This window comes from Oncorhynchus masou, chromosome 5 (genome assembly GCF_036934945.1).
Source record: "Oncorhynchus masou masou isolate Uvic2021 chromosome 5, UVic_Omas_1.1, whole genome shotgun sequence".
Classification (NCBI taxonomy): domain Eukaryota; kingdom Metazoa; phylum Chordata; class Actinopteri; order Salmoniformes; family Salmonidae; genus Oncorhynchus; species Oncorhynchus masou.
This window is the reverse complement of record NC_088216.1, coordinates 25,322,092-25,341,116: the sequence shown is the minus strand read 5'-3', so window position 1 is coordinate 25,341,116 and position 19,025 is coordinate 25,322,092. Positions and strand designations below refer to the sequence as shown.

The 19,025-nt window shown below is 41.4% G+C and overlaps 1 protein-coding gene and 1 pseudogene across 2 annotated transcripts; both read left to right on the top strand.

Annotated features, from left to right (window-relative positions):
- Positions 1-1,295: 1,295 nt before the first annotated feature.
- LOC135537747 (E3 ubiquitin/ISG15 ligase TRIM25-like) lies at positions 1,296-5,913 on the top strand. 2 transcript variants are annotated; one of them, XM_064963770.1, is made up of 4 exons: positions 1,296-1,845; positions 2,077-2,178; positions 2,321-2,459; positions 3,466-5,913. In XM_064963770.1, the coding sequence occupies exons 1-4, from the start codon at positions 1,540-1,542 to the stop codon at positions 4,023-4,025; spliced, it is 1,107 nt and encodes a 368-aa protein (XP_064819842.1). In that variant the 5' UTR covers positions 1,296-1,539; the 3' UTR covers positions 4,026-5,913. The 2 variants fall into 2 exon arrangements, with proteins under 2 accessions (XP_064819842.1, XP_064819847.1); XM_064963775.1 differs by having other exon boundaries at positions 1,298-1,845; positions 3,469-5,913.
- On the top strand, positions 4,583-19,025 carry LOC135528550 (mitochondrial Rho GTPase 1-A-like; annotated as a pseudogene).

Sequence of the window (19,025 nt, the reverse complement as noted above, 5' to 3'; positions counted from 1 at the left end):
GATCCAATGTAAGACCACTCTGATTACCTTAAAGGTCCAATGTAAGACCACTCTGATTACCTTAAATGTCCAATGTAAGACCACTCTGATTACCTTAAAGGTCCAATGTAAGACCACTCTGATTACCTTAAAGGTCCAATGTAAGACCACTCTGATTACCTTAAAGGTCCAATGTAAGACCACTCTGATTACCTTAAAGGTCCAATGCAGCTGTTTTTATAACAATATCAAATTCTTTCTGATAGCAAGAATGTACCTTACTATGATTGTTTTCTATTAAAATGGTCAACAATTATGCTAGGACTGTCTGGGAGTGGCCTGAGTGGGAGAGGAAAATGGAAAACTACCTGTTATTGGTAGAGAGGTTTGGAACTCTTATTGGTCTATTAACTCATTTACCACTTGGGGATGTCACCAGCCAGGCCAAAACTCCATCCCACCAAAACAGGCAGACATTTCAGGCTGTCTTTTAAAACAGCTCTTACACTGAAGGGGCATTATTATAATTTCCACAACTGCTGAGTACTACTCCAACCATTTAGTGTGGAAATATATATAAAGCACATTTAAATCACGTTTTTGACTGCACTGAACCTTTAAAGCAGAAAAAGAGGGTGATCTGCACATCCTACACTTGAGAATACCAGTTTGGGCAACAAAAAAAAAATCAGGTGGCAATGCTTTCAGTAGGAGAGAATGTTATGGTTATATATAGTTTTGAGGTGCGTGTTATATATTAACCAGAAAAATGGCTGTCTTGGAAGTGTCTAACTTTTTAACAATTATAATAATATAGGGGCACAAGGCGAGACCCAGATGCAGACACTGGAGGCAGATGGCTTGAGTCTTGATATTTATTTAACAAATCCAAAAGGGGTTGGGATTATTTTATTAACAATCCATAAGTGGTTGGTAAGAGAATAGTCATGGACAGGCAAAAGGTCAAAACCAGTTCAGAGTCTAGGAGGTACAGAGTGGCAGGCAGGCTCCGGGTCAGGGCAGGCAGAATGGTCAGGTAGAGAGTCCAGAAAACAGGCAAGGGTCAAAAGCTGGGAGGACCTGCAAAAGAGAATAGAAGCAGGAGTACGGAAAACCGCTGGTTGACTTGAAAAACATACAATACGAACTGGCACAGAGAGACAGGAAACACAGGGATATATTCACCAGGGAAAATAAGCGACACCTGGAGGGGGTGGATACAATCACAAGACAAGTGAAACAGATCAGGGTGTGACAAATACAACCAACAGACGTTATACATGACAAGCCTACAGTTGCATTTGATTGACATATTCTCATGAAACCTCTCTCTCAGCAATGACCAACAGCCTCAAGACACAGACACCCTGTATTTCCGTGCTTTCAAACACATACATAGAAAGAGAGAGATAATTAATTGGTGTTGTTTATTAATTAGGTACAATTTTTTCTTCGAGCGGAAAAATCCCTTTCGGGAAATTTGCAATCTGCTTTACTGTACTTGCCCTTACTGCACTTTCGGTTTCAATTCAGGCATTCTAACCTACACACCGAACCGCAATGGCGTTGCTACATGAAGAACTTCTTACAGATATAGGAAAATGTCTCACATGTTCAATATGCTTTGACATTTTCACTGATCCGGTGACTTTAACTTGTGGCCACAGTTATTGTATGAAATGTTTAGAGGATTATCTACATGGAAGAGCGAAGACGAGGAAGGATTGTCCCGGTTGCAGAGGAAAAATTCGAACAGGTTTTAAACTGAATAAAAATGTTCTACTTTGTAACATTGTGAATGTTCATTACGAACATAAACGTTTTGTATCCACTGAAGAATTTATAAAAGGACATGAAATGGAAGTGGTAAGTTAAACGTTTTTTTATGAACAGAGTATGCTTATTGACTCCTGTCACGATCAACGTCGCTACATAATAACGCAGAATTTTAAATAGGAATAAATCGGTTTGGAGGATTCAATTATTTTTATTTTTTTACCATAAACAAGTGCACAACTATAAATAACGTTATAGTAGTTATCAATTAGTAGAAATAGTTTAATTGTATTATATAATATTACATTATATAATTGTCAGGACTTCAAAGAGGATAAAGCTGAAGAATGTGTGGCCTCACACTCACAACAGACTGATATCAACAGACCATCTGAGCTGGGAAGTACTATTCAACAGCAACAGGTAAACTTTCCAGATACAGTATTTCCAGTAGGCTACAACTTCCTCCTTAGTTGGTTTTCTTTTTTAAAGATCATATTTTTTAAAGATCATCTTTTTCAAAGTTAATTTTCATGCTCCTGTGTTGTGTTATCTTGTCATATAGATGGAGACCCCTGTTGTTATAAATGACACAAGCTCAGAAGTGACAGATGACAGATGTCCAGATGTCCCAGCCTCCCATGATGGTCGGGTTCAGGAGTTGCCTATCTCCCCTCCTTCAAATGACAGATACAGTGCTGAAGGTAGACTGTAGAATTTGTCCTATTCTTGAGTCTCATTTGAATATGACTCCTTATAATGTACTGAATACTGTAAATATAATGTGCTGTTTTCACCAATCAACCACTAGATGGGGTAGCCTATATACAGTATAGCCATTCGAAGACATCTGTTGAATTAGAGTACATCAGATACCAGTGGATTAAAGTACTTGAATAAAAATACTTTAAAGTACTACTTAAGTAGTTTTGGGGGTATCTGTACTTAACTTTTAATATTTTGGACAACTTTTACTTTTACTTCACTACATTCCTAAATAAAATAATGTAATTTTTACTCCATACATTTTCCCTGACACCCAAAAGTACTGGTTATCTTTTGAATGCTTAGCAGGACAGGAAAATGGTATAATTCACACACTTATCAAGAAAACAATCCAGGTCATCCCTACTGCCTCTGATCTGGTGGACTCACTAAACACAAATGCTTTGTTTGTAAATGACGTTGGAATGTGCCCTTGGCTATCCGTAATTTAAAAAACAAGAAGATTGTGCTGTCTAGTTGGCTTAATATAAAGTATTTGACATGATTTATACTTTTACTTTTGATACTTAAGTATATTTGAGCAATTACTATTAATTTAGATACTTAAGTATATTTGAAACCAAATACTTTTAGACTTTTACTCCAGTATTATTTTACTGGGTGACTTTCCCTTTAAATTCAGTCATTTTCTATTATAAAGGAACACTCCACCCCAAAACAATATTTTGGTATTTGCAAAATGCATCATATAGGGAGGATTTTGGTATTTTGAAAGTTACATATCTTGAAAACTTGATTGCTGACAAGGAAACATTTTGGGACTTTGTCAACAAAGAACTAATGAAACAAATAGTTTTTGGGGGGATTTTTTTACGGTATCTTTGCTTTTACTGAAGTATGACAATTAGGTCATTTTTTCCATCATGGTCAGATACAGTAGGCTGATAAACTTGACTGTGTTCATCTAATGTCCATGTCTGTCAGCAGGCTTTGCCCCTACACCCCATCCCCTGCCTGGGGTCAGCTTCTCCTGGCTCACCTTCGACCCAGCCCTAGGCCACAGGAGCCTGACCTTCATACCCAAAGAGCACAGAGTGGTGACCAAGAGGACGTCCTCCGCATGCCATAACGGCCGCTTTGACATCAGCCAGTGGATGGCGGAGCAGGAGTTCAGCGAAGGCTGCCACTATTGGGATGTAGATACGTCGGCGAGCGTGGGCTGGGCCGTCGGGGTTTCCTACCTCAGCATCGGCCGCAGAGATCAGCTGGGTCGCACAGCCAACTCCTGGTGCCTGGAGTGGAGCAGGAACAAGCTCTGCTACTGGCACGATAACATAGAGGAGTTTATCAAACATGGCTGCCCCAGTATCGTTAGACTGGCTCTGGATGTGACAAATGGGACCTTGTCATTTTATAGCCTGTCTGACAGTCAGACTCTGCTGCATTGTGTGGAGGAGGGATTCACAGAGCCAGTGAGGCCAGTGTTCTGGCTGTTTGGGCTGAAGCTAAACAATGCTCTGTCCTTTCCTCCTTACGTGTCATAAGGATATGTGAGGATGGGGACAACATAAAGAGTTGTCTGTTTACGAGTGAGATAAATAAAATAACATATTTAGTAATTAATATATTTAGCACAATATTCCTATTAGAGGTCAAAATAAAATGACAATCACCCATATTTTTAATGTTGCTTTTTTATTTCACCCAAAGAGTGTATGGAGTTTTGCGTTGTTATAGTAGCTGTACAATATTTGTCCCCTCGCTCGCCTCGTCAGAGTCGGGTCGTAATTTCATGTTCAGGCTAGCTTGCGCGGTCGTAACATTCAAGTTGTGTGCAGACGAATGACTAATAATATAAATGTCAACCTCAGCAGCTACGCTTTATGTCTGAGAGGTTAACTCTTTCAAAGGACCCGTTTGGTAATATCATTCAGTGCAGGGCATTTACTACAGTTAGGTTTATGTTGGTGAAGCTCAACTGGGAAAATGCAAACAAACGTAAGCCAGGCCACATAGCGGAACGCTGGCTGTATTAAACCACACGAGAACATAAATGATTTCATGAACGCATTTGCAGATTTGGTCTTCAGCAGTGGTGAAGATGCGGAAGGACGTCAGAATATTACTGGTGGGAGAGCGTGATTTGTTTTGGTCTACTCCGTAGTTCTGTTTTACTGTCAAGCTCGAACCTGCATGCATGACAGCCAGCTGGAGGAGCGAGTCATGCTGATGAAAGGACTCGGAGGAATAACGTTATCTAGCTAGCTGTGTTCCACTAGGTTCATCCAGTTGTATAGCTAACGTTACACTACCACATACACACACCATGGTGTTAACTACACTACTCAGCTAGTAGTGTCACAACATGGCTATCTAGCTAGTATCCTTAACAATTTGATGTTTAGACCCAAGTGACATTGGCTATTTACCATCTGCTGTGAGGTTGACAAACTGCCTGTCCACATTACTTGTTTGTCATATCAATGCATGGTTTGCCTTTATCTAAGCCGTTGATACCTAAGCAATCTAGAATCGGCTTCCTATTTCGCAAACAAAGCCTCCTTCACTCATGCTGCCAAACATACCCTCGTAAAACTGACTATCCTACCGATCCTTGACTTCGGCGATGTCATTTACAAAATAGCCTCCAACATTCTACTCAGCAAATTGGATGCAGTCTATCACAGTGCCATCTGTTTTGTCACCAAAGCCCCATATACTACCCACCACTACGACCGGTATGCTCTCGTTGGCTGGCCCTCTACATATTCATCGCCAAACCCACTGGTTCCAGGTCATCTATAAGTCTTTGCTAGGTAAAGCCCCGCCTTATCTCAGCTCAATGGTCACTATAGCAACACCCACCCGTAGCACGCGCTCCAGCAGGTATATTTCACTGGTCATCCCCAAAGCCAACACTTCCTTTGACCGCCTTTCATTCCAATTCTCTGCTGCCAATGTTTGGAACAAATTGCAAAAATCACTGATGCTGGATGGAGTCTTATATCTTCCTCTCTATCTTTAAGCATCAGCTGTCAGAGTAGCTTACTAATCACTGTACCTGTACACAACCAAACTGTAAATAGCACACCCTACTACCTCATCCCCATATTATTTATCTTCTTGCTCTTTTGCACCCCAGTATCTCTACTTGCACATCATCATCTGCACATCTATCACTCCAGTGTTTATGCTAAATTGTAATTATTTCACCTCTATGGCCTTACCTCCCTACTCTTCTACATTTGAACACACTACATAGATTGTTCTACTGTGTTATTGACTGTACGTTTGTTTATGTGTAACTCTGTTGTTTTTGTCGCACTGCTTTGCTTTATCTTGGCCAGGTCTCAGTTGTAAATGAGAACTTGTTCTCAACTGGCCAATCTGTTAAATAAAGGTGAAATAAAAATTAAGTTTGCCCTAGCTAAATGTCAGCTTTAGTTAATGTGTTCAAAACATTCACTCTCTCACCTAGGTAGCACCTGTCTACTTTAAATATACTTTTGGCCATGAAGTGTATGTGGACACCACTTCAAATTAGTGGATTTGGCCATTTCAGCTACACTCTTTGCTGACAGGTGAATAAAATCAAGCACACAGCCATGCAATCGAGGCCGCCGAGGGCTGAAGTGCGTAGAAATCGTCTGTCCTCAGTTGCAACACTCACTACCTAGTCCCAAACTGCCTCTGGATGCAACGTCAGCACAATAACTGTTTGTCGGGAGCTTCATGAAATGGGTTTCCATGGCCGAGCAGCCAAGCCTAAGATCACCATGCGCAATGCCAAGCGTCGACTGGAGTGGTGTAAAGCTTACCGCTTATGGACTATGGAGCAGTGGAAACGCGTTCTCTGGAGTGATAAATCACGCTTCACCATCTGGCAGTCCGACGGTCGAACCTGGGTTTGGCAGATGCCAGGAGAACGCTACCTGCCCGAATGCATAATGCCAACTGTAAAGTTTTGTTGGGGAGGAATAATGATCTGGGGCTGTTTTTATGGTTTGGGCTAGACCCCTTACTTCCAGTGAAGGGAAATCTTAACGCTACAGCATAAAATTGCATTCTAGACCAGGCCTGGGCAATTATTTTCCATGGAGGGCCACATTAGAATATATTTTTGCCATTGCATGCCAGAATCATATTACAGGATTATACATCATGTGTATGACTGTGTTTACAGATATCTACTGTAAACACAGTAAATCAACTGTAAATCACATCCAGACATGCTACTTAACTTTTTTAACCACATTCATGTTTTCCTTTTGGTAGGCATTTTCATTATTAAACATGCAATGAACTACACAGAAGGAAAATTACACTGTGCATTCAGCACCACGGACAGAACTCTTGGTATGCACAAAAACACAATAAATTGAGAGCTCAACATTGCATTTAAACTACTCAATCAGTGTGAGGGGTGAAGTCTCTGATGGGGATTGACTAGAGCAGTGAAGTCGGATATAGTTTCTGACGTTGCTTTGCGCAGGATTGCAGAGAGAGTCAGTAAGAGATGATCTGTGCCTTGACCTGTTATATTTCATCACTGAAAATGTCTGTTCACATGCATAGGTTGACCCAAACAGTACAAACATCTTCTGAACATGACTCCTAATCTTTGGAAAGTTTTGTTAAGCGAGATGCATAAGAACCTCATCAGTGACATTGTTTTGAATACTTCTCCAATCATTGCATCAGATTGAAGATCGGTAAACTCAAGTTGCAGGTCAGTGGGAGAGTTATCCACATTGAAGGTGAAAGGAGAGGAAACCAACAGCATGTCATTTTCCAACTCTTTGAAATCCTCAAAATGACGAGAACTCAGCTTTCAAAGCACGTAGCAGCGATGTATACTTCTCCATCTGATAGGGAACAGACTATTAGTGTTGGAAGGTGTGTGAGATTGTTGGCTTCTACTTGGCGGGGTCAGGAGGATTCATTTTCCCTTGAAGGCTATGACTAGGCTGTACATCTAATGTGCAAAAATACCAAAAAACACCCTACATTCATTGTCTACTTTCCTTTTTTTTGAAAAACACATTTTTGCTCAATTTCTAGCTAGCTATTATTTGTAACTGTGACGTGTCAGCCTGTCAGTCACTGTCTGTCCTCGTGCAGTTGTTATTTATACGTGCCTTCAAAAAATACATGTTCCACAAGTGATGGGTGTTAAATCATTACACAAAGGCGAGTATTTATTGGGCTTTTAATTTGATTAAAAAATGCTTTTCAAAACTTTACTGTCGCAAATTCTTTATGTGATCTGAGCATAATTCCGCGGGCCATATTGAATCAGGTCGCAGGTCGCATATGGCCCTGTGTGGAAGAACTTGACTGGCCTGTACAGAGCCCTGACCTCGAACACTAATGCGCTTGTGGCTGAATGGAAGCAAGTCCCTGCAGCAATGTCCCAACATATAGTGGAAAGCATTCCCAGAAGAGTGGAGGCTGTTATAGCAGCGGGGGTGGGGGGGCCATGATTGCCCATGATTTTGGAATGATATGTTTGAAAAGCAGGCGTCCACATACTTTTGGCCATGTAGTGTATGATTCTCTCTTATAACAGGGTTTCTTATACAGTGCCTTTAGAAAGTATTAAGACCCCTTGACATTTTCCACATTTTGTTACGTTACAGCCTTATTCTAAAATGGATTAAATAAATCCTCAGAAATCTCCACACAATACCCTATAATGACAAAACGAAAACAGGTTTTTAGAAATGTTTGCAAATTTATAAAAAATAAAAAACATACCTTATTTACATAACTATTCAGACCCTTTTGCTATGAGACTCGAAATTGAGCTCAGGTGCATCCTATTTCCATTGATTATCCTTGATGTTGCTACAACTTGATTGGAGTCCGCCTGTGTTAAATGCAATTGATTGGACATGATTTGGAAAGGCACACATCTGTCTATATGAGGTCCCACAGTTGACAGTGCATGTCAGAGCAAAAACCAAGCCATGAAGTCAAAGGAATTGTCCGTAGAGCTCTGAGACAGGATTGTGTTGAGGCACAGATCTGAGGAAAGTTACCGAAACATTTCTGCAGCATTGACTGTCTCCAAGAACACAGTGGCCTCCATCATTCTTAAATGGAAGAAGTTTGGAACCACCAAGACTCTTCCTAGAGCTGGCCGCCTGGCCAAACTGAGCAATCGGGGGAGAAAGGCCTTGGTAGGGAAATCTTGGTCAGGGAGGCACCCTTCCTACGGTGAAGCACGGTAGTGGAAGCATCATGCTGTGGGGATGGTTTTCAGCAGCAGGGAATGGGAGACTAGTCAGGATCTAGGCAAAAATGACTGGAGCAAAGTACAGAGCGATCCTTGATGAAAACGTGCTCAGGACCTCAGACTGGGACGGTGTTTCACCTTCCAACAGGACAACGATCCTAAGCACACAGCCAAGACCACACAGGAGTGGCTTTGGGACAAGTCTCTGAATGTCCTTGAGTAACCCAGCCAGAGTCCGGAGTTGAACCCAATCAAATATCTCTGGAGAGACCTGAAAATAGATGTGCAGCAACACTCCCCATCCAACCTGACAGAGCTTGAGAGGATCTGCAGAGAAGAATTGGAGAAATTCCCCAAATACAAGTGTGCCAAGACATGAGGCTGTAGTCGCTGCCAAAGGTGCTTCAACATAGTACTGAATAAAGGGTCGGAATATGTAAATGTAATATGTCATTTTTTTTTATTTGTAATTTTAAAAAATGACATTAAATTTGTAATAAATTTGCAAACATTTATATACCTGTTTGTGCTTTGTCATTATTGGGTATTATTTGTAGATTGAGTGGGGGGGTGGGGGGGGGGGGGTTAAGACATTTTTGTAACGATGTAGAAAAATTCAAGGGGTCTGAATACTTTCTGAATGCACTGTTTTGTTTATACAGCGACCCAGGGCTCTATCTTTCACATTTGCCAAATTCAATTCTCTTCCCTTCTAAAGCAAAGCCCAATTGTGATTTAGTAAGCTGTCAAGTCGCTCTGTCTGGCCACGAATGGGCTTAGCGCCGATGCTCATGTCTTAGATTTGGGAGGCAACTTGGTGTAGGAGATGAGGGATAGTGATGCTGCGGCAGTGAAATATTCTATCTCACCCTGTGTGTGAAGCACAGAGACAGACTGCCAATTTGTACAAAGCATAAAGAGGCTTGCCATCTGATGGTAGAAATGTGCAGAGAAACAATGCATGACATGCTGCACTTCTAAAACAGTTACTTTACGTACACATAACAATGCAATAGAAAGTGAGGCTGAGCAAATAGCCTTTTCCCCTGTCAATTCTAGAATGGAGAAGAGTCTCATTGCCAGGCGTGACACTGAGCCAGTATGACATCCTCTTTGTATTTTTTTCCAACAGCCAAGGTGGGGAAGACTTCCCTGATCATGTCGCAGGTCAGCGAGGAGTTCCCACAGGTGGTACGTAAAAAAGCTTCCTGGAACCTCTGTGTTTAGTAAATAGATTTAATAATGTCTATTCAGCCTATGAAGCACTTTTCACAAACTGCAAGTGCTTTGAATTGTATCGGGTAGACTGTTAACTCCCTGTGGGAGATGCACGTCTTAATGATCAGCAGTAATACTAATAAACAGTTATAATACATGCATTACATACAGTTGAAGTTGGAAGTTTACTTACACCTTAGCCAAATACATTTAAACTCAGTTTTTCACAATTCCTGACATTTAATCCTAGTAAAAATTCCTTGTCTTAGGTCAAGTAGGATCACCACTTTTTATTTTATGAATGTGAAATGTCAGAATAATAGTAGATAGTGATTTATTTCAACTTATCTCTTTCATCACATTCCCAGTAGGTCAGAAGTTTACATACACTCAATTAGTATTTGGTAGCATTGCCTTTAATTGTTTAACTTGGGTCAAATGTTTTGGGTAGCCTTCCACAAGCTTCCCACAATAAGCTGGGTGAATTTTGTCCCATTCCTCCTGACAGAGCTGGTGTAACTGAGTCAGGTTTGTAGGCCTCCTTGCTCGCACACGCTTTTTCAGGTCTGCCCACAAAGTTTCTATGGGATTGAGGTCAAGGCTTTCTAATGGCTCCTCCCAATACCTTGACTTTGTTGTCCTTAAGCCATTTTGCCACAACTTTGGATGTATGCTCGGGGTCATTGTCCATTTGGAAGACCCATTTGCGACCAAGCTTTAACTTCCTGACTGATGTCTTGAGATGTTGCTTCAATATATCCACATAATTTTTCTCCCTCATGATGCCATCTATTTTGTGAAGTGCACCAGTCCCTCCTGCAGCAAATCACCCCCACAACATGATGCTGCCACCTCCTTGCTTCACGTTTGGGATGGTGTTCTTCGGCTTGCAAGCCTCCCCTTTTCATCCAAACATAACGATGGTCATTATGGCCAAACAGTTCTATTTTTGTTTCATCAGACCAGAGGACATTTCTCCAAAAAGTATGATGTTTGTCACCATGTGCAGTTGCAAACCGTAGTCTGGCTTTTGTATGGCGGTTTTGGAGCAGTGGCTTCTTCCTTGCTGAGCGGTGTTTCAGGTTATGTCGATGTAGGACTCGTTTTACTGTGGATATAGATACTTTTGTACCGGTTTCCTTCAGCATCTTCACAAGGTCCTTTGCTGTTTTTCTGGGATTGATTTGCACTTTTCCCACCAAAGTACGTTCATCTCTAGGAGGCAGAACGCGTCTCCTTCCTGAGCGGTATGACAGCTGCGTGGTCCCACGGTGTTTATATTTACGTACTATTGTTTGTACAGATGAACGTTGTACCTTCAGGCGTTTGGAAATTGCTCCCAAGGATGAACCAGACTTGTGGAGGTCTACAGTTTTTTTTCTCTGAGGTCTTTGCTGATTTCTTTTGATTTTCCCATGATGTCAAGGAAAGAGGCACTGAGTTTGAAGGTAGGCCTTGAAATAAATCCACATGTACACCTCCAATTGACTCAAATGATGTCATTTAGCCTATCAGAAGCTTCTAAAACCATGACATAATTTTCTGGAATTTTCCAAGCTGTTTAAAGGCACAGTCAACTTAGTGTATGCAAACTGACCCACTGGAATTGTGATACAGTGAATTATAAGTGAAATAATCTCTCTGTAAACAATTGTTGGGAAAATGACTTGTGTCCTGCTTGTCATCCAACTTGCCACAACTATAGTTTGTTGACAAGAAATGTGTGGAGTGGTTGAAAAACGAGTTTTAATGACTCCAACCTAAGTGTATGTAAACTTCCGACTTCAACTGTATGTAGAATGTCCGTTTTGAGTATCCCATTGGTGTCTCTTTATGATGGTCATCCTTGGTTGGTTCCTTGTAACAGGTGCCCTACCGGGCTGAAGAGATCACCATACCGGCAGACGTCACCCCAGAGAGAGTTCCTACACACATAGTACTCATACTACTCAGGTACTGTAACTGTACTAACAGTGTATTTATATAATGTGTACCTTACCTCTGTTGTACTATGCCAACCATGGATACGCATGTTACTGTACAGTCAAGCCACACTGAACTTCTACACTAATACTGTCCTGTTGTTCACGCACTGCATGTTTTAACATGCACAGAGGCGGAACAAACAGATGAGCAGTTGTCTTCAGAGATATCAAAGGTAATATTAGAATCAATGTCCAGTATTGTAGAAAGATGTGTGTCGAGGTTTGAGAGTGCTGCCGAGTCCAGATTGTCATGGCTGTCGCTCCCTTTCAGGCCAATGTGATTTGCATAGTGTACACCGTCAACAACAAGAAGTCCATTGAGAAGGTGAGTTTAGTCATAGTACTTGACATAGCCTAGGCTATTTAATTGTATTTGTGTTTTCTTGAAGTACTGTATGCACATTGTTTTGATATCAGCCAGTTCACACTCATGTTTGCTTTTTGTAACTTCACCATCTTGTTTCCCTTTAGGTGACCAGCCATTGGATTCCACTTATGAATGAAAACACAGACAAGGACAGCAGGTGAGGGATACAGTCTAGGTTTAGTTGTGGTTCTTATGGGTGGTTCGTATGTCGCCCAGTTCCTGCATGAGCTTTGCAATGGTTACGCTACCGTCCTAATGACCTATGACATGAAGAGTATGGGGTTTGTTGCAGTGTAGTAGTGGGTATTCAATGTGGTATGTGTGTTGCAATACTCAACCACTACCAGGGTTCACCCAACTGGGTCACTGTAAAAGGCACTCTACTTGAAGTTACATGAATGTGTTTTCTCCTAAATTGATGATATATGCATGGATGCTTTCCTAACGTTTTGAAAGAGATGGGCACGAGTCATAGACACAAGTCCACGCTTTTCACAACGAGAGGAATTTCAGTAAATGTACACATTTTCTCAGTAGAACAGCAGTCTAGAAGTACAACAAGTCACAATGGGCCTAGCTTCATGCATGCAGGCCCACCACTTGATAATATTATTTCTAGGAAGTGCAATTGAGATCAAATATATTTATTTTCCGAGGAATACTTCACCAGAATAAAAAACTATTACACATTACAATTGCATGATTTGATGTCTGGATTGGGAAAACAGCCCTGAATGTACAGCTTTAAGACCTAGTAAATAACTATATTTCAAAGCAATCCAATCAACCATTTCCAACCTTTCTCTCTGTCCCCCCTCCCCCTATAGGGTTCCTGTCATCCTGGTCGGGAACAAGTCTGACCTGGTGGAACACAGCAGCATGGAGACCATCCTGCCCGTCATGAACCAGTACACATGTGTGGAGGTGTGTGGAGGTGAGACTGCCAGAGGGCTTCTGTACTGAGTCACCCACTGTGTTGTAGCACTGTGACTTCACTACCCAGAGTAGTGATGCATCACCAGATATTGCATAGAGGCTGCTGGCTAAAAGCCACTGACCAACAGTGGTTCATGCTTTAAAAGTTGCAGCGTACTGCAGCACAGCTTGTGTGGTGCTACAAAATTTTATGGGACGTTATTTAATCACTGGTACCATTAATGCTAGTTAGTGCTAGTTTGACCACCAGAGGGCATCTTTGAGAAGCATTTGATAGCCTTTAATAGTGGCTGTATTAGAGAATTCAACCCCTTTTTTTGTAAGAACATGGCATATGGGACTGATTTTAATACATTTTGCTAAAATAATTTGATTAATATTATGTTGTTTCTATTCCAAGAAAAAAAGAAAAACCCTCTGGGTTTCCATTAGGATGGAACGGAAAATATGGCTCTGTACAACGTGACGGTCGGCTACAGTACTGGGCTATTTAGCTAAAGAATCCCTGTGTTGTACGGGCTTGTGGGAGACCGGGGTTCAATCCCCCGAAGGGGAGGAAGAAGAAAGCTGTTCTTGTAAATAAGAATTTGTTTTTAACTGACTTGCCGAGTTAAATAAAGGTCACACTAAGAGCATTTTGCCATGCAGTGTCTTAGACAGCTGCGCCACCAACACAGAGAGGTGTTGGTAACGGTATATTGTCCTGCTAATAGTCCATAATGGACTATTATAATACTGTACATGGTGTCCAGGTCAGGATAACCAAAACTATCAGCGCTATTATTAGTGCAATGCCCCTCAAGGTGTTGCTCTGTGCTACCCAGTGGGGCCCCCTTCCTCCTCCCTTCCCCATGGGCTAGATCCGTCTTCTTTGCGTGGATCTGCGGCCCATCCCGTGCCCCCTGCCCTTGTGACTTGAACCTCGCACGCTTTCAGTGGATACAGCTGGAGAACTGCAAGGCAATCCTATTGTGCACCACTCGAAAAAAAAGTACCCAATTGTTATACTTGAGTAAAAGTAAAGATGCCTTCATAGAAAATGACTCAAGTAAAAGTGAGTCACCCAGTAAAATACTACTTGAGTAAAAGTCTAAAATGATTTAGTTTTAAATATACTTGATTATCAAAAGTACAAATTAGAAAAAAATTCTAATTCCTTATATTAAGCAAACCAGATGGCACCATTTTCTTGTTTTCTTAATTTACGGATAGCTAGAGGCACACTCCAACACTCAGACATCATTTATTAACAAAGACTGTTTGTTTAGTGACTCCGCCAGATTAGAGGCTGTCAGGATGACCAGGTATTAGGGTGTGAATTAGACACTTTTCCTGTCCTGCTAAGCATTCAAAATGTAACGAGTACTTTTGGGGATCATGGAAAATGTATAGAGTAAAAGGTATAGTTGAAGTCGGAAGTTTACGTACACTTTTTGGTTTGAGTCATTAAAACTCATTTTTCAACCACTCCACAAATTTCTTGTTAACAAACTATAGTTGGTTAGGACATCTACTTTGTGCATGACACAAGTAATTTTTCCAACAATTGTTTACAGACAGATTATTTCACTGTATCACAATTCCAGTGGGTCAGAAGTTTAACTAAGTTAACTAAGTTGACTGTGCCTTTTAAACAACTTTCCAGAAAATGATGTCATGGCTTTAGAAGCTTCTGATAGGCTAATTGACATCATTTGAGTCAATTGGAGGTGTACCTGTGGATGTATTTGAAGGCCTACCTTCAAACGCAGTGCCTCTTTGCTTGACATTATGGGAAAATCAAAAGAAATCAGCCAGAATCAGACCTCAGAAGAAAATTGTAGACCTCCACAATTTCCAAACGCCTGAAGGTACAACGTTCATCTGTACAAACAATAGTACGCAAGTATAAACACCATGGTACCACGCAGTCATCATACCGCTCAGGAAGGAGACTCATAATGTCTCCTCGAGATGAACATACTTTGGTCAGAAAAGTACAAAATCAATCCCAGAACAACAGCAAAGAAACTTGTGAAGATGCTGGAGGAAACGGGTACAGAAGTATCTATATCCACAGTAAAATTAGTCTTATATCGACATAACCTGAAAGGCCGCTCAGCAAGGAAGAAACCACTGCTCCAAAACCGCCACAAAAAAGCCAGACTACGATTTGCAACTGCACATGGGGACAAAGATTGTACTTTTTGGAGAAATGTCCTGAAACGTTTGACCCAAGTTAAACAAAGGCAACGCTACCAAATACTAATTGAGTGTATGTAAACTTCTGACCACCTGGGAATGTGATGAAAGAAAGAAAAGCTGAAATAAATCATTCTCTCTACTATTATTTTGACATTTCGCATTCATAAAATAAAGTGGTGATCCTAACTGACCTAAGACATGGAATTTTTACTTGGATTAAATGTCAGGAATTGTGAAACTGAGTTTAAATGTATTTGGCTAAGGTGTATGTAAAGTTCCGACTTCAACTGTACGTTGTTTTCCTTAGGAATGTAGTGAAGTAAAAGTAGTAAAAAAAAAATATAAATAGTAAAGTACAGATAACCCAAGAAAACGACTTAAGTAGTACTTTATTTTTACTTAAGTATTTCACACCACTGCACTTATCGCTCTTACAGAGGAGTGATACACCTTCAGATGTAGCACAGGGGCTGCACTGACGATAAATCAATGCACTGTTTAAAGAGTGGCTTGAACAGTTCTAGTATCTATTAAAGATGTATAGCAGGGGTGGTGCTTATATTGTAGCAGTCCTTCTTCTACAGCCTATACAGCTTTTGGTGTGCTGCTATACAGCTTACAAAGGTTACATGTTGTAAATCTAAATCTGTAGGGTTTAAAGCTGGTCCCAGCTTGACATTCTCTATCTATGTAGCTTTTACCGTCATCATGCAGGGTGACAGTGAGTCCATACAAAGACTATATACACTAAGACTATATGTTGTGCTTGTTTACTGTATATGCACTTAGGCTATAGAACCAATGTTGGGCATTATTTATGAGTATGACCTTCACCCAGACACGCTTCATGCTATTTTTCTCATGGTGGGAATTCCATGGGTCAATCATGTGCTTAGCGTGACACACGGGTCAGTTTGGTATTGGTTTCAGTCTATACTCTTAATGGAGCTATTGCTAAGGGATTTCTATAGCTTGCTCAAGTCGGTATGTGAGTGTACATGCATTGTTCGAGAAATAGTAAGCCTAATGGACAGGTTGCGTGTCAATGTGCGTGTGTGTGCTCCTCGTCCAAGAGGTGTACTATGGATACGTTTGATTGTCAATTCAAGGAAACAGACTTGACAATCAAACTGATCCAATCAAGCCTGGAATTTGACCCTCATGGCTCTCCTCCACCCAGCTAGCCATAGAGGCATGTCCACAGTTCAGCTTGGCTGCTAACTCCTCCATGTTTCACAGACTGTCTAATTAGTATTGGCTTATCCCTCAGACCAATCCCCGGCTGGTAGATCCTCCCAGGCCCCAGCCAGCCAGGTCACTATGGAGACCGATCTTGAACACTACTATACTCTACTGTAAACAACTCTCACTTTCCTGACCTATCTAGTGGAAAGAGAGAGTTTGCCATGCACGGCTTAAAGATGGAATCCGCATCTCAGCACCTTTGTTGTTGTTTTGTCGACGAAACAGGGGTGAGGTGCGTCGAGCAGCTTGCAATGTTCGTTGTTTGCACTAACTTCTTTGTTGTTGTAATATCCCAAATGGACGTGGCTGTTTTCACAATTTTAAAGATTCCAGCTTTAAGTATTTAAGTATTTTAGTTCTGCACAGGAACTGCGTTGTTGTTTTTTTTTTGGTATGTTGGTAAATATTAGTTCAGGATGAATGAAATCCATATTTTGTATGTTCTTCTTTCTGTATTTCCGTAACTTTTTTTTTTGTGTGTTCAGCAAAGAACCTAAAGAACATATCTGAGTTGTTTTACTATGCCCAAAAGGCTGTCCTGCACCCCACTGGCCTCTCAGGCTCTGGAGGATGTGAAGAACGTTTTGAGGAAGAACGTGATCGACGGTGTGTGTGACAACGGCCTCACTCTCAAAGCTCTATTGACAAAGGGAGGGAGCGAAGACAATGAACTTCCTGTTGAACCAAATGTGTGTAATTATCTGTTTCTTTGACATATCAGTCCTGCATTTCTTATAAAACTAGTCACACCTTTCTGAAGCACCATGTGGGGGTATGTTTGAATAATGTCCCCATATTCCACATTCCGAACACACACACACACACACACACACACACACACACACACACACACACACACACACACACACACACACACACACACACACACACACACACACACACACACACACTGTAGTTGACCTATATCATGGAGGTGGTCCTCAGGGTTCCTGCTCCTCCACACCCTATTCATCCAGAGGGGGAGACATGAGACCACCTGGACGGTCCTCAGGAGGTTCGGCTACGACGACGACCTGGAACTCCACCAGGACTACCTGTTCCCACTCACGTGAGTATGCTGCCTGTTTCTGCAGGTCCACTACAACCTGTTCCTCCAGGGTGAACTGTCTGCTTCTACACCCATACCAACAAACTAGGGGAAATCAATACAGTTTCATATCGGTATGTTATTATTGATGAAATATTGTATCATTTTGACAATATCGTAAAATGTAGTTTTTACACTAGTTGCCTGTACCTGCACCAAGACTCCAGTATTTTTCCTTCATAGCTTGTTCTCAATCTTCTTTTTAAATAGGGAGACAATTTTTCAGCGCTTTTTTAAATTTTTTAATGACTGATCAAAACTAGTTTTCTCTTGTCCCTCTGCAGCAAACATGGTGAGCAGTATGTTTGGAAAATCAAATCGCAATAAAAACAGTATCGAATCGCAATACGTATCGTGGTAATATTGTATCGTGGCAATTACCAGGCCTACCTATTAGTGTGCATGTCTTTACCTCTACCCACAGGCACAGATATTGACTGTTCCGTGTGCTTAGTTCATCATGCTTTTATTGCCTTTGTCTTCCTCGGGACGATCTGTGACTTAGAGACTTCCAATAAGTAATAATAAATATCAACATTGATTCCCATGCAGAAATACACTTAGGCTTCACCCAGTACAACAAAAGATGTCTGCCTCCCTTCTTTCAGATTGAGACGAGCCACTAAGCCCCAGTACAGTCAGGATTAACATCATCCCCCTTCTGGCTCTGACCTCAATTACCCACAAGTCTCTCTCTCTCCCCCCTGCTGATCGTCCATTGAGGACACCATAATTGAATCTGTGTTCTTATTTATCTCATAATCTTTCCATGATTCTCCATCTAACTGTTGTGTGTGTGCGTGTGCATGTGTGTGCGTGTGTTCCCCACCTCTACTGTACCTCCAGGTTGAAAATACCTCCAGACTGCACCACCGAGCTGAATGACAATGCCTACCTCTTCCTCCAGAGTGTCTTTGACAAACATGACAAGGTATTGACCTTTCCTGTGGTAAATGATGCCATTTGAATTTGGAGCCAACATTTCAGACTAACAAAAGTCAAACCGTTTCTAAACCCTGCTGGCAGTGAATGAACAAAAAATCGAGTGGTCAAGCTAGTGTGTGTCCTAATGATCTAGATGCCAATGACCCGTGAGGTGTGTGTGTTTTTCAGGACCGGGACTGTGCCCTGTCCCCAGAGGAGCTGAAGGACCTGTTTGACGTGTTCCCTTACATGCCCTGGGGCCTCGACGTCAACAACACGATGTGCACCAACGACGAAGGCTGGATCACCTACCAGGGCTACCTGTCCCAGTGGACGTAG